A 16070-nucleotide genomic window follows, 5' to 3' on the forward strand; every position below is an offset into this window, starting at 1 on the left:
GATTCTGTAGGTCTGATAAAGGTATCCTCTCCCAATATGAGAGTTTCCTTTTCACACTATTAAATTTGATAAGCAGAATTTCCATATAAAACTCAATTAATCATTTTAAATCTTAGACAGCTGTTGTTTTGTGTGTTCTGTTTAAAATGTACATATTTCAATATCACAAAGATGTCCCACTATGATCTCCTTTCAAATGTTGTTTGCTTTTCACGTATAGATTGTTAATCCAAGTAGAATTGATTCTGTATAGGTCCTGGGTATGTGTCCAGATTCTTTCTTTTTTTCCCTCAAAATAGTATATTAATTACCTAATAGCATTTATTGACAAGACCATTCTGTCTTTTCTCAGGAAATATTGATGACAATATATATGTGAATCTCTTTCTGAAGTCACCATTCTATTCCATTGATCAATCAGTCTGATGTCTGGAAAATGGTTTCCTTCTTTTTTTTTTATTGAAGTGCACTTGACACACAATGTTACATTAGTTTCAGATGCACAACATAGTGAATCAGCAGGTTTATAGTTTATGTTATGCTCAGTACAAGTGTAGCTTCCACCTGTCATCATACAATGCTATTAAAAAAGATCAGCTGTATTTCCTATGCTGTGGCTTTTGTTCCTATAACATACTCATTCCAAAACTGGAAGTCTGTATCTTTCACTCCTCCTCACCCATTTGTTCTCATCCCTGTACTCCCCTCCCCTCTGGCAACCATTAGTTTGTTCTCAGAATTCATGGGTCCATTTCTGCTTTTTGTTTAATTATTTCGTTTTATATATTCCATATATAAGTGAATTCATATAGTATTTGTATTTCTCTGTCTGATTTGTTTCACTTTCCATAATACGGTCTATGTCATCCATATGGTCACAAATGGCAAGAACTCATTCTTTTATATAGTCGAATAATACTCCACGTGTGTGTGTGTGTGTGTGTGTGTATAAATTCTACATTTTTAAAAAGATTTTTATTTATTTATTTGACAGAGAGAGAGAGACCACAGTAGGCAGAGAGGCAGGCAGAGAGATAGTAGGAAGCAGGCTCCCTGCTGAGCAGAGAGTCTGATGCAGGGTTTGATCCCAGACCCTGAGATCCTGACCTGAGCCAAAGACAGAGGCTTAACCCACAGAATCACCCAGGCGCCCCTATACTCTGCATTTTTATCCATTCTTCTATCAGTGGCTACTTAGGCTGCTTCTCTATCTTGGCTACTGTAAATAATCTTTCAAGGAACATAAAGGCGCATATATCTTTTTGAATTCATATTTTCATGTTCTGTGGGAAAATACCCAGTAGTGATTTACTGGATCATATGGTATTTCTATCTTTAATTTTTAGAGGAAACTCCATACTATTTCAACAGTGGTTATGCCACTTGTGGCAATGTTTTCTTAAGTACTATAGCTTTGTAATAGGTCATGAAATCTAGTGGTGTAACTTTTGCAACTTTTTACTCTTTCTTCAAGACTGTCTTTAACTTTTTGGCATTTTGCCTTTCCTACTAGATTTTACAATCAACTTCCATCATCCAGAAAGATAGAAAAATAAAGAAGGAATGAAGAAAGGAAGAATTATTTACAAAAAATTAAGATAGTTTTAAAAATAATTTTTAAAACAATCTAGCTTTATTAAGGGACTGATATCTGTTTTAGAATATGTCTGTGTTCTTTCTTCTAAGATATTCTGGATCCTTTTGTATGGTATATGCCACAGTATGTCTTCCTTTATATCAGCAATGTTTTGATAGTTTCTAACAAGAAAATCATGCAAATCCTTCATTACAATTTTCCCTAAGTATTATGCAGTTTTTATTTCCAGTATAATAGATAGCTTAATAAATTTTTTGCCTGGCTTTTGCTAGCATATAGGAAAAACAAGCAAACAAACAAACAAAAAACAAAAAACAAAACAAAACAAAACAAAAAACAACCCTGATCTTTCATATGCTGAACTTACCTATACCAATCTTACAAAAGCCACTTACTCTTTCTAATGTTTCAGCATGAAGAGATCTTTTGAATTTTTAATGTACACAATTAGGCCTTCTGAAAATCACCACACTTCTATTTCTGCCTTCCCAAGTATATACAGGTATACAAATGATCACTTAGAAGAATCTGAGCTGCCAAACCACAAGGGGATAAAATTAAAGTATCATTAAGGCAGATATTCTTGATTATTCATTGATGTGTATGTTCCCTCCAAAAAAAAAAAAAAAACCAGTAAGTGCCATCTTCCCTATGCCATATGCCAGTGGGATGGGCATATTTATTTAATATTAAATACAAAATGCCTTTTAAAAAAGATTATCTAAGCAGAGATGTATTTTAAACAAAATAAAACTTATCTTTGATTTTCACCCAAGTACTTGGCAATGTGAGAATTAGTCTCTTACTGAAACATTTACTCTTACTCTTTACCTCTTACTGAAACCAAAGTTGATAGTAGAAGTATGATCACTATTGAAACACCTATAAGTTGAAAACAGGAAAAAATATTTCTAGTTTTCTATGACTCTTACACATTACTGCTTCCTAAGCGCTGTGACATATAGACAGTAGTCTATAACTTAATTTATTGTATACATAGTCTATAGTGAATTCTATATAAGTAGTTTGTGCCACCTTCTCCATATTCTATGCAGGGCACATTTTACCTCTTTGTTCCTCAAGCTGTATATCATGGGATTCAACATAGGTATAATCAAAGTGTAAAATACAGAGGCAATTTTATCTGTATCAAAGGAATGATTGGTTTGAGGCTGCAAATACATGAAGAATAGAGTGGTGTAATATACAAGGACCACTGTCAGGTGAGATCCACAGGTGGAGAAGGTCTTGTGCCTGCCCTCTGCAGAGTTCATCCTAAGAATGGCCATTAGGATCAGGATGTAGGACACAAGCACTATCAGAAGAGATGAAACCAAATTAAAGGCTGAAAAGATCAGTATTATCAACTCAATATCACGTGAGCTTGAGCAAAGCAAAGTTAACAAGGGAAGACTATCACAGTAAAAATGTCTAATGACATTATGGCCACAGAAGGATGACATAAAAATCTTTTTGGTGATTATCACAGAAAGAAAAGCACTGTAGACATAAGGGATGACTACCAACATCCAGCACACCCTTTGTGACATAGCAATTGTGTAGAGCAGAGGGTTACAGATGGCCACATAGCGGTCATAGGCCATTGCGGACAGAATGAAAAGCTCACTGATGATGAACAAGATGAAGAAAGACAACTGTGTAGCACACCAATTGTAGGGGATTGTATTTTGGTTAGTTACAAAATTTACCAGCATTTTGGGTCCCACAGCAGTTGAATAACCAAGATCAATGAAAGCCAGGTGTCTGAGGAAGAAGTACATGGGTGTTTGGAGCCTGGAGTCCACCTTGGTGAGGATGATCATGCCCAGGTTGCCCACCACTGAGACTGTGTAGATGATGAGGAAGAGCCCAAAGAAGGGAGCCTGCAGCTCCGGACGGTCTGTGATTCCCATTAGGATGAATTCTGTTAGCACTGTTAGATTTTGTTTGTTCATCCAGACTTTTAAGGAAAATTGCTGTGGGAACAACCATCGCAAGAGTCACTGGGTTTCAGGAGACAATATCTGTTGACATTTTAGGAGGCAAAACCATTGTGGGTAAGATAAATCCAATTTTTTAGATGAGTTAATCTAAAATAAGACTCACCACCATCACTGAACCTGGAACTAATAGTATTCCTATTCCACGACCCATTTTTTTTTCATTTTATTTATTTTTTCAGTGTAACAGTATTCATTCTTTTTGCACAACACCCAGTGCTCCATGCAAAACGTGCCCTCCCCATTACCCACCACCTGTTCCCCCAACCTCCCACCCCTGACCCTTCAAAACCCTCAGGTTGCCCCAACCTCCCACCCCTGACCCTTCAAAACCCTCAGGTTGTTTTTCAGAGTACATAGTCTCTTATGGTTCGCCTCCCCTCCCCAATGTCCATAGCCCGCTCCATTTTTAATGCATTCTTGTTCCACTATGCTTTTATAAGTTTAAATATAATTTAATGATTTTTTGTGATGATACACAACGATTTAGCTACTATGCAAACATTTCCAACATGCCGACGCTAATGCACATAAATAAGTGTTATTTTTTCTAGAACAATGTATCTGAGTATTCAGCACTTTGTTGTGGAATTTTTCAGTTTTTGATCTGTGATATGTTGTATACCAAGTAAGGCCTGCATCTACAAGATATTTAATATGGAAAAGAAGAATTATCTAACATTTCTACCTTTGCCTTGACCTTAGCACTAATATCTCTGAAATGAACGGCTTAATTGTGTGGTTGTATTTTCTAGCACATCTTAAGACAAGTAAAAATTATTAGAATGTATTTGCTAATATATCACCTAAAATCATCCAGTAAACTCTATAAATATACTTACTTAAGCAAGAAAGAAAACTATCACTCTAAATTAGGGGATCCTATTTCAAATGTTTTAGATTCTGGCAAATAATACTGCATGAAGTACATGAATGAAAGAGTAACAGGGAGTAAAGGGAAAGAGATATGGCATGATTCATTGTAAGTACTTACATTTTATTCATTTAAATGACATGGAGCAAGGCAAATGATTATTTGATCTAAATAAAGCCAACTGGATATGGCACGAGACAAATGGGGTACATTTACTATATTTTACTTTGATTATTATTCTTTTTTTTTTGGTGTGTTTTTTTTAATTTGTTTATTTTCAGCATAACAGTGTTCATTGTTTTTGCACCACACCCAGTGCTCCATGCAGTACGTGCCCTCCCTATTACCCACCACCTTGTTCCTCAACCTCCCACCCCCCCCCCACCCCGTCCCTTCAAAACCCTTTGGTTGTTTTTCAGAGTCCATAGTCTCTCATGGTTCATCTCCGCTTCCAATTTCCCTCAACTCCCTTCTCCTCTCCATCTCCCCATGTCCTCCATGTTCTTTGTTATGCTTCACAAATAAGATGCCCTTCAACGGATGAATGGATAAGGAAGATGTGGTACATATACACAATGGAGTATTGTGCCTCCATCAGAAAGGATGAATACTTTGATTATTATTCTTAACACTTTGTATCATCTTCAATCAAGTCTACATAAACGTTCTGTGTCAATACATTTTATTTAAGGTTTGCACCTTATTGATCTCTACTTTTCTAACTCCTTTCTCCTTCAGATTATTTTTAAAGACAGGTGCTTCCAAACTTTCATAGAAAATAAAAATCAGGGATGCCTGTGGCTCAGTTGGTTAAACAGCTGCTTTCACTCAGGTCATGATCCTAGGGTCCTGGGATCAAGTCCCACATCAGGCTCCTTGCTCAGCAGGAAGTTTGCTTCTCTCTCTGCCTACTGCTTCCCCTGCTTGTGCTCTCTCTCTCTCTCTCTCTGACAAATAAATAAATAAAATCTTAAAAAAGGCACCCATATTATTTTACTAACTACTCCAGATTGAAAAACTGTGAACCCCACTGTGACTCATCCTTAGAAGATAAAATCATGATTTAAAAAAGAAAGATACAATAATAAAAGAGACACAAGAACATATTCAGCCTTATAAGCTCATTTTATATACATACTTTTTCTCATATATATCTCATAAACAACATTAATATGTCATTAATATCAAATTTAAAAGAGTATAAAAACTACAGGACAGTTGTTTAAGCTGTGTTGATCACTTATTTGTGTGGATGGTTTAATTTGGAAAATTAGAATTAGAATTCATATTATCACAGTGAGTTAGAAAAAAATTGAGCATTTGAATAGATGAAGAATTGATACCAATTAGAATGGACAAAAGCAATAAAAATTAAGACTGAAAGGGAAATGCCATGATGATGGAATATCTAATGAAAACTACACTGTACCTACTCTTAAAAAGTAAAAAGTTAACAATTTTTTGGGAAATATTATAGAAATCCTAAACAACTGGTAGAAATACTATGTTCCCAGATACTACATTTAGTGTTATAAAAATGTCAATTTGCTAAAAGTAGTCATATTTGTACAATGATTTTTTTTATTAATTAATTTATTTGACAGAGAGATCACAAGTAGGCAGAAAGGCAGGCAGAGAGAGAGGAGGAAACAGGCTCCCTGCTGAGCAGAGAGCCCGATGCGGGACTCGATCCCAGGACCCTGGGATCATGACCTGAGCCGAAAGCAGAGGCTTTAACCCACTGAGCCACCCAGGTGCCCCTGTACAATGCTTTTATGATCAAAATCTCACTAAGGGAATGTGTGGAAGTTGACAGTGATTAAAAATGTATCTTAAAAAAAGTGCAAATTATAGGGTACCTGGGCGGCGTTCTTCTGAAACTCCGGAGTTCTTCTGAAACTCAGTTGAGTGAATATTTATGTGGCCCTCCTCCCACCAGTCCTACCCAAGCACTGCCTGGAAATAAACAAGGAAAGTGAGCATCAAACCTGACTCTTATCAGATGGAAGCAGAAACTCCAGAGCTGTACTAGGACCTGGGGGATGGGCATGGAGTCCAAGGATGTCCTCTTATGCAAATGAGAACACTTAACCTCAACTCAATATTCTATAACATTTTGTAAATAGCATCAACTGAGATAAACAGGTTGGTCATATTGAGAACATTGCACACGTATTAAAAGGAGGGAGAAAGAGAGGGAAAGGAAGAGGAGGATTCTAAGTTGAGCTTGCAAAAATGCTTACTCCCACTTCACGATGTTTATTGTCCAAAATCTCAATATAAATGTAGAAATAACAAATAGAAATGAGGTCCCTTACCACCTTCAAAGAACATACTCACAGTGGTAAACATATATCATTACTCCAGAAAACCTAGTTATGAAGAGAGATTTGTATGCATGATGTACTGTACTGAGTCTGGCTTTGGTGACTATACTCATATCGGTCACTTAAATGGAAGACAGGGATCCAAAATCATCCTTGCAACTAATCTAGCAATCAATATAATCAATGCCATCTATTCACCTTAAGTGAAGACAGTCTTCTTGTTCCTCTGTGTAATTACTAGACCTGACTGCTGTCAGAAGAATTTATGAACATCTTCTCCCTTTGAGACATTCCCCTGAGAGCCTGAATGCAATTCTTGGTTATTCCCAAAGCATCTGAGAGCAAGAAATGATGCCACTGGTCTTTCCTAATTATTCAGAGTAACTGATTTCCCATTGAGGAAATATAAATATATATATATAAATATATATATATATACACACACACATATATAAATATACATATAATGTATGTATATATGTATATATATTATAACTAAAGAATATATATAACGAAGGAAAACAGTTGAATATATATATTCAACTGTTTTCCTTCGTTATATATATTTAGTTATATATATATATATGAATATATACATGAAAATAACTAAAAACAGTTGATTATATATTAAATATATATAATATAATATATATTCAACTGTTTTATATATATATTATATATATAATATATATATTCAACTCTTTTTAGTTATTTTCGTTGTATTCACTCAAATATCTGGATCTAAGTAGATCATTTCTCAGATACATAGTATAATCATCTATGAATTACATAAAATTTCAGTGTTTTCCACAATGACCTCTTCCATATTTTAAATCTGAGGATAAAGACAAAAACCTATTACACATGACCTATAGTGTGTTAAAAATTCAGGAATATTTTCACTAACTGTCAAAAAATATCCTCAAGGAAACCAGTTATTTTCAAATAAATATTTTCATTAACTGCAAAAAAAAAGTTAAGAAGGAATAAAAATTATGAATATGTGTATAATGTTATTTTCCTTTTTTTTTTAACTTAAGGGAGTAAACTGAGTAAAGGAACCCTAACACAACATCCCATGTACCTGCTCATCATAATTCCACACATGTAGCTCCTCCACAAAAGTTGATAAATGTTCTTAAAAAGAATTACAGCTTTATAAAGTGAATATAATGTATGCTTTTAAGTGCACACACAGGGTGTTATATAACTAATTTTATTTCAAGATTCTCCCTCAACTACATGTTTTTGAATTTTATTTTTTACTTATACGTCAATGTTTTGCTGGTCTCTGTTTAATACAATTGCTAAAATCTGTCTCTGACCCCATTTACTATAGGTTTGGTGCCATAGTAACAGTCATTTAGTTAGTTCCCAACTTGTGACTTCCACATGCATCACTACAGTTAACGACTTGTGTGTGTGGTTCCCACTGACCCATGTATGAATATGTCATAATATCTCCTGGGTCCCTGCTTTGGGATAAAATGAGCACATTCCTTTATTTACACAAGGATGGATCTATTCCAAAATTTCTTTTATCCACATACATTCCACCATCAGTACATACTATTTCACACTGTGGACATCCAACTTATGAATATATATTGCTTGAATGAACGGTAAAATTTGCAGCAAATAATTAGATATACTTTATAGAGCTAATATTGTTTTCTTTGATTTTATACACTATTTTTAAAGGAACCCAAATATTCATCTCAATTTGAAATGAAAAATGGACTAAGTATAACCCAAGTCAACAAAGAAGTTCAGAAATAATGATAGGGATAGATACACATTAATTTTAACATAACATTACTATTTGAATGTCTGTGGCAGTGATAATGCAGATGAAATAGTTGTTGAAGTGACCAAACATTGACACACACCTGGACAAATACCTTATAGCAGAGTGGGTGGGAGGAGACCTCCAGATCCTGTTTTTCCTTCTGGGAACGTGCTTAGCTAGCTTCTCATTCTCCTGGTGGGTGTGGAGAAGTTGCAGAACTGTAGCCTGACTCCTCTGGAGGGACAGCCCCTCCTTGTGGGCAGCCAATCTCCAGCCCTGCTGTATGCTTGTCCTGAGTGTCTCCCACAGTGCCTTTCTCTGTCAAAGTTTGTAATTCCCTATGGTTTGAGCATGAAGTGCAGATAAAATGCTGAAAAATTGTGAGAGAGGAAGCAAACAAAAAGAAAAGTGATTACACTGGTCTATGTGTCTGTTTTTATGCCAGTACCACGCTGTCTTGCTGATCACAGTTTTGTAGTAAAGCTTGAAATCGGGTAACGTGATGCCGCCAGTTTTGTTTTTGTTTTTCAACATTTCCTTAGCAATTCAGGGTCTCTTCTGATTCCATACAAATTTTAGGATTATTTGCTCCAGCTCTTTGAAAAATACCAGTGGAATTTTGATCGGAATGGCATTAAAAGTATAGATTGCTCTAGGCAGTATAGACATTTTAACAATGTTTATTCTTCCAATCCAAGAGCATGGAACAGTCTTCCATCTTTTTGTGTCTTCTTCAATTTCTTTCATGAGTGTTCTGTAGTTCCTCGAGTACAGATCCTTTACCTCTTTGGTTAGGTTTATTCCCAGGTATCTTATGGTTCTTGGTGCTATAGTAAATGGAATCGATTTTCTAATTTCCCTTTCTGTATTTTCATTGTTAGTGTATAAGAAAGCCACTGATTTCTGTACATTGACTTTGTATCCTGCCACGTTACTGAATTGCTGTATGAGTTCTAGTATTTTGGGGGTGGAGTCTTTGGGGTTTTCCATATAAAGAATCATGTCATCTGCGAAGAGAGAGAGTTTGACTTCTTCCTTGCCAATTTGGATACCTTTTATTTCTCTTTGTTGTCTGATTGCCGTTGCTAGAACTTCTAATACTATGTTGAACAAGAGTGGTGACAGTGGGCATCCTTGTCATATTCCTGATCTCAACGGGAAGGCTGCAAGCTTTTTCCCATTGAGGATGATATTTGCTGTGGGTCTTTCATAGATAGATTTTATGAAGTTCAGGAATGTTCCCTGTATCCTTATACTTTGAAGCGTTTTCATCAGGAACGGATGCTGGATTTTGTCAAATGCTTTTTCTGCATCAATTGGGAGGACCATGTGGTTCTTCTCTCTTCTCTTATTGATTTGTTCTATCACATTGATTGATTTGGGAATGTTGAACCAACCTTGCAACCCAGGGATGAATCCCCCCTGGTCATGGTGGATAATCTTTTTAATGTGCTGCTGGATCCTGTTTGCTAGGATCTTGTTGAGAATCTTTGCATCCATATTCATCAGTGATATTGGTCTGAAATTCTCCTTTTTGGTAGGGTCTTTGCCTGGTTTGGGGATCAGGGTAATGCTGGCTTCATAAAAAGAGTCTGGAAGTTTTCCTTCTGCTTCAATTTTTTGGAACAGCTTCAGGAGAATTGGTGTGATTTCTTCTTTGAAAGTTTGGTAGAATTCCCCAGAGAATCCGTCAGGTCCTGGGCTCTTGTTTTTTGGGAGGTTTTTGATCACTGCTTCAATCTCATTACTAGATATCGGTCTATTCAGGTTGTCAATTTCTTCCTGGTTCAATTTTGGGAGTTTGTAGTTTTCCAGGAATGCATCCATTTCATCTAGGTTGCTTAGCTTATTGGCATATAACTGTTGGTAATAATTTCTGATGATTGTTTCTATTTCCTTGGTGTTAGTTGTGATCTCTCCCTTTTCATTCATAATTTTATTAATTTGGGCTTTCTCTCTTTTCTTTTGGATTAGTGTGGCCAATGGTTTATCGATCTTATTGATTCTTTCAAAAAACCAGCTTCTAGTTTCATTGATACATTCTACTGTATCTCTCGTTTCTACCTCATTGATCTCTGCTCGAATCCTGATTATTTCCCTTTTTGCATGTGGACAGCGTGGTACTGGCATAAAAACAGACACATAGACCAGTGGAACAGAGTGGAGAGCCCAGATACGGACCCTCAACTCTATGGTTAAATAATCTTCGACAAAACAGGAAAAAATATTCAATGGAAAAAAGACAGTCTCTTCAATAAATGGTGCTGGGAAAACTGGACAGCGATATATAGAAGAATGAAACTCGACCATTCTCTTACACCGTACACAAAGATAAACTCGAAATGGATAAAAGACCTCAGCATGAGACAGAAATCTATCAGAATCCTAGAGGAGAACATAGGCAGTAACCTCTTCGATATCAGCCACAGCAACTTCTTTCAAGATATGTCTCCAAAGTTCCATCCACGTCGTCGCAAATGGCAAGATTTCATTTCTTTTGATGGATTGGGAGGGAGACAAACCATAAATGACTCTTAATCTCACAAAACAAACTGGGGGTTGCTGGGGAGAGGTGGGATTGGGAGAGGGGGAGCGGGCTATGGACATTGGGGAGGGGAGGCGAACCATAAGAGACTATGGACTCTGAAAAACAACCTGAGGGTTTTGAAGGGTCAGGGGTGGGAGGTTGGGGGAACAGGTGGTGGGTGATGGGGAGGGCACGTTTTGCATGGAGCACTGGGTGTTGTGCAAAAAGAATGAATACTGTTACGCTGAAAAAAAAAATAAATAAATATTATTAGTATATTAAAAAAAAAAAAAAAAGATATGTCTCCAAAGGCCAAGGAAACAAAAGCAAAAATGAACTTTTGGGACTTCATCAAGATCAAAAGCTTCTGAACAGCAAAGGAAACAGTCAACAAAACAAAAAGGAAACCCACGGAATGGGAGAAGATATTTGCAAATGACAGTACAGACAAAAGGTTGATATCCAGGATCTATAAAGAACTTCTCAAACTCAACACACACAAAACAGATAATCATATCAAAAAATGGGCAGAAGATATGAACAGACACTTCTCCAACGAAGACATACAAATGGATATCAGACACATGAAAAAATGTTCATCATCACTAGCCATCAGGGAGATTCAAATTAAAACCACATTGAGATACCACCTGACACCAGTTAGAGTGGCCAAAATTAGCAAGACAGGAAACAACGTGTGTTGGAGAGGATGTGGAGAAAGGGGAACCCTCTTACACTGTTGGTGGGAATGCAAGTTGGTGCAGCCACTTTGGAGAGCAGTGTGGAGATTCCTCAAGAAATTAAGAATAGAGCTTCCCTATGACCCTGAAATTGCACTGCTGGGTATTTACCCCAAAGATACAGATGTAGTGAAAAGAAGGGCCATCTGTACCCCAATGTTTATTGCAGCAATGGCTACGGTCGCCAAACTGTGGAAAGAACCAAGATGCCCTTCAACGGATGAATGGATAAGGAAGATGTGGTCCATATACACAATGGAGTATTATGCCTCCATCAGAAAGGATGAGTACCCAACGTTTGTAGCAACATGGACGGGACTGGAAGAAATTATGCTGAGCGAAATAAGTCAAGCAGGGAGAGTCAAGTATCATATGGTCTCACTTATTTGTGGAGCATAACAAAGAACATGGAGGACATGGGGAGATGGAGAGGAGAGGGAGTTGAGGGAAACTGGAAGGGGAGATGAACCATGAGAGACTATGGACTCTGAAAAACAACCAGAGGGTTTTGAAGGGGCGGGGGGGTGGGAGGTTGAGGAACCAGGTGGTGGGTAATAGGGAGGGCACGTACTGCATGTTGCACTGGGTGTGATGCCAAAACAATGAACACTGCTATGCTGTAAATAAACAAATAAAAAAAAAAAGACAAGTGATTACAATATCAAAGAAGATGTCACAGGTATTAAGGAAATGTTAGTTTGCATCCTATTGACTATCCATTGATCTCAAGGCAATATTTTGAGCAAACATATCTTAATATGGAAGTTTTTTACTTAAATACTTAGTAACAGTTTTAAATTGATATATAATCTGAGTACATGTCTTAAATTAATCACATTGTGATTGGGTAAACATTAATTTTTATCATTCAATAATCTGTTAGTTCTTTGAAATATGAATATTAGTGATTTTTTAATATCATTACCTTTTGTGACACCTATAGCTCAAATTATATTTGTGACTTGGTATTAAGAAGTAGATATTTTGATATTTAAATTCTAGTTAACCCAAGTCATGTACATTTTGTGAGGTGAGGTAAGAGTTTCTATCAAAGATTGATGGCAAATTTTTGGTAACAAAATTTCTCCAACCTAGTTGACGGTTGTTGTTTGTACAAGTACTTTTATGTATTGAAAGAGTCAAAAACAATTCGGGACAGGTGTGTAGAACAGGGAGGGACAACTAGTGGCATTACTTATTGCATGGTCTTAGGCTTTATAAGTAATAGTTCTGTTTAATAGAAGGAAAAAAATTCTGTAGCTTTTAACTGAGACAGAAAAGTAAGGAGGGACAGAGAGAATGAGTAAAAGAAAGGCACCAGTATCAGGTTAAGAGCCAATATATATGAGGGATAAAAGAAGTACAGTGGAGAATTATTTTGTGGTAGGGTAGTTAAGTTTCTCTAAGCAGAAGGAGACCTGACCTAGCATAGGAACCTCTATTTCATCTCCTGCCACCCGTATCTGCAGTGATTTCTACTTCTTTTTTGAATGGTTTCTTTGAAAGAATTTATTTTCCTTTCCATGGAGGTAGCTTGTAGAAATAGCCATTTGGAAAGCAGAGATGATAGATGTGCCATATGGCATGTAGACATCTGATGAAGTCTTACGAATTGCAGGGAGATGGCATTTGCAACTCAAACCAAACTTATGTAGACTTTAAGGTGCAGGACATGGCCAGCAATCCCTGCACCAATGGGTGAAAGATTACTGCAGACTTTGCTGTGAAAATGAGGAAAAAGCAAGGGACTTAACGTTCAGAGATGAAGACCCTTTGCTCTTCTTTGCTCTCACCTTTATTCATGCTTCAGGATAATTGGAAATTTTTATTACTCACTTGAGCAAAGTAATGTGTGACAAGAAGTGTTATAGAAAATAGAAGAGTTTGATTACGGGAAAGTTACAATGTGCTGATCGGTATGTTCTGGGACTTCAGCTAAACATAACTTTAGGGGACAATGCACACATCCCTTAGTCCACAGGACAGCTCTTTGCGCTCATAAAGCTTCAGAGAGGATTTCACCTGGCAAAGTGTTCACCCAGACCTCAGCATTCCAAAGGCCAATGCCCTTCTCTGGAACCTTCCATTGCCCCCAGTGGTCTCCCTGTTACATTTTAGCAAGTCAGTTATTATGGATGATTTCATGCTCTATATTAACCCCAACACTAAGGGATAAGAAAATCTCCATTGGAAGCCTAATTGTGTATAAGTGATATGTGAGCCCATGTATATGTATGCATATCATTTGGAAACTTTGAATCAAATACTTTGTACTTATCCTTCAAAAGGACTATGTGGATAGATTGTTTAGGACATCCATGTCCAAATTTTGTAGCTAATGTAGAAAGCATAACTAGTGTAAGCTTTTGTGACACTACTCCATTGAGTACTAGTCATTGAGACATGAAGACTTAAAATTGCCCAGTTTCATAAAATATGCCAACATGGATATAGATATTTGAGGCAGAAATGGTTTTTCTACCCTAACAAAGATTCCCAGAACTGTGAACATGGTGCCTTGCACATGAAGAGATTTGCTGGTGTGATTAAGTTTAGGACCTCTAGATGGGGAGGCTATCCTGGACTCTCTGGGTGGGACCAATGTAATCCCAAGAAGGAGAGAGAGGCGAGAAAGTCCAAGTCAGAAAGACACGTGACAGTGCAAGCAGAGGTCAGAGTAGCAGGATCACTGCTTAGAAGGGTTTGCCAAGCAAAGGATGAGGGTTGCCTCTAGAAGCTGGAAGAGGAAAAGAAACAGATTCTTCCATGGCAGTCCAGAAAGGAACACAGCAGGCTGACATCTTGATTATAGCCCAGTGAGACTCATTTTGAACCTCACACCTCCAGAACTATGGGATAAGTTCTGTTATATCAAGCCACTGAGTCATTGGTGATTTGTTACAGTGGCCCTGGGAAACTACTACACGTGACAACGTCATTATTTTTAGAAAATACATATATGTATTTGTGCCAATACCATGCTGTCTTGATGATCACAGTAATATAGCCTGAACTGTGATTCCCCCATTGTGATGTCCCCAGCTTTGGTTTTCTTTTTCAACATTCCCTTGGCGATTCGGGGTCTTTTCTGTTTCCATACAAATTTTAGGATTGTTTGTTCCAGCTCTGCGAACAATGTCGAAGGTGTTTTGATAAGGATTGGTTTGAAAGTGCAGCTTGCTCTGGCAGCATTGACATTTTCACAGTATTCTAATCCCTGAGTGTGGAGTGTTTCTCCATCTCTTTGTGTCTTCCTCAATTTCTTTCATAAGTGTTCTGTAGTTTTTAGAGTACCGATCCTTTACCGTTTTGGTTAGGTTTATTCCTAGGTATCTTATGTTTTTTTGGTGCTATTGTAAATGGAATTGATTCCTTAATTTTGCTTTTTCAGTTACATTGTTAGGGCATAGAAATGCAACTGATTTCTGCCATGTTACTGAATCGCTGTAGGAGTTCTAGTAATTTTGGGGTGGAGTCTTTTGGGTTTTCCATATAAAGTATCATGTAATCTGTGAAGAGAGAGAGTTTGACTGAGTAGCATGGGTGCTTGAAAGAGCTGGGGAAACTGCACAGAGAAATCAGAGTGTGTTTTTAACAATAAAACCACTAATACATGTTTTTGTTAAGATTGTACATAAAATAGACCAAAGCACATTATGTTATTTTCAACTTTTCAAGATTCATTGCATTTTTCCAAGTAGTGTTGAGTTTATTTTGAATACTTTATTTTTATGAATCTAATTGTTGTAAATTTATTTTATATAAATGATGATGATAGACTTATTGATATTTGTATGCACTTATTTTTGCTTATAATTAAAAAGATCAAGCTTTTGTGCTTAAAACAAATAAAAATTTCACAGGGGTTTATTTTATGGTATGAGTTCTTTTATTTATTTATTTATTTATTTTTAAATTTTCAGCGTAACAAAATTCATTATTTTTGCACCACACCCAGTGCTCCATGCAATACATGCCCTCCTTAATAACCACTACCTGTATGAGTTTTTTTTAAAATAAAATCCTAGGATGTGAAAAAAAAAAGACTTATATGTAAATCAATTTAAAAGGTAGAATACACTAAGGTTTTCATTCTTGACTTTAATTCATTGAATAAAATACATAAGATTGGTAGACATGCAAGTGTGACTTTAGCTCTGTTTCTCCAGTTCTGTTTATGGTACTGACTCAAAAACAATGCCTATCTGCTGAGGAA

The 16070-nt window shown here is 36.6% G+C and overlaps 1 protein-coding gene across 1 annotated transcript; it reads right to left on the minus strand.

The window, feature by feature from the left end:
* Window positions 1-2610: 2610 nt before the first annotated feature.
* Window positions 2611-3579, minus strand: LOC123949227 (olfactory receptor 8K3-like). Its single transcript, XM_046016584.1, has one exon. The coding sequence runs from the start codon at window positions 3550-3552 to the stop codon at window positions 2611-2613; it is 942 nt and encodes a 313-aa protein (XP_045872540.1). The 5' UTR covers window positions 3553-3579.
* Between the last annotated feature and the right edge of the window lie 12491 nt (window positions 3580-16070).

This window comes from Meles meles, chromosome 8 (genome assembly GCF_922984935.1).
Source record: "Meles meles chromosome 8, mMelMel3.1 paternal haplotype, whole genome shotgun sequence".
Taxonomy (NCBI): domain Eukaryota; kingdom Metazoa; phylum Chordata; class Mammalia; order Carnivora; family Mustelidae; genus Meles; species Meles meles.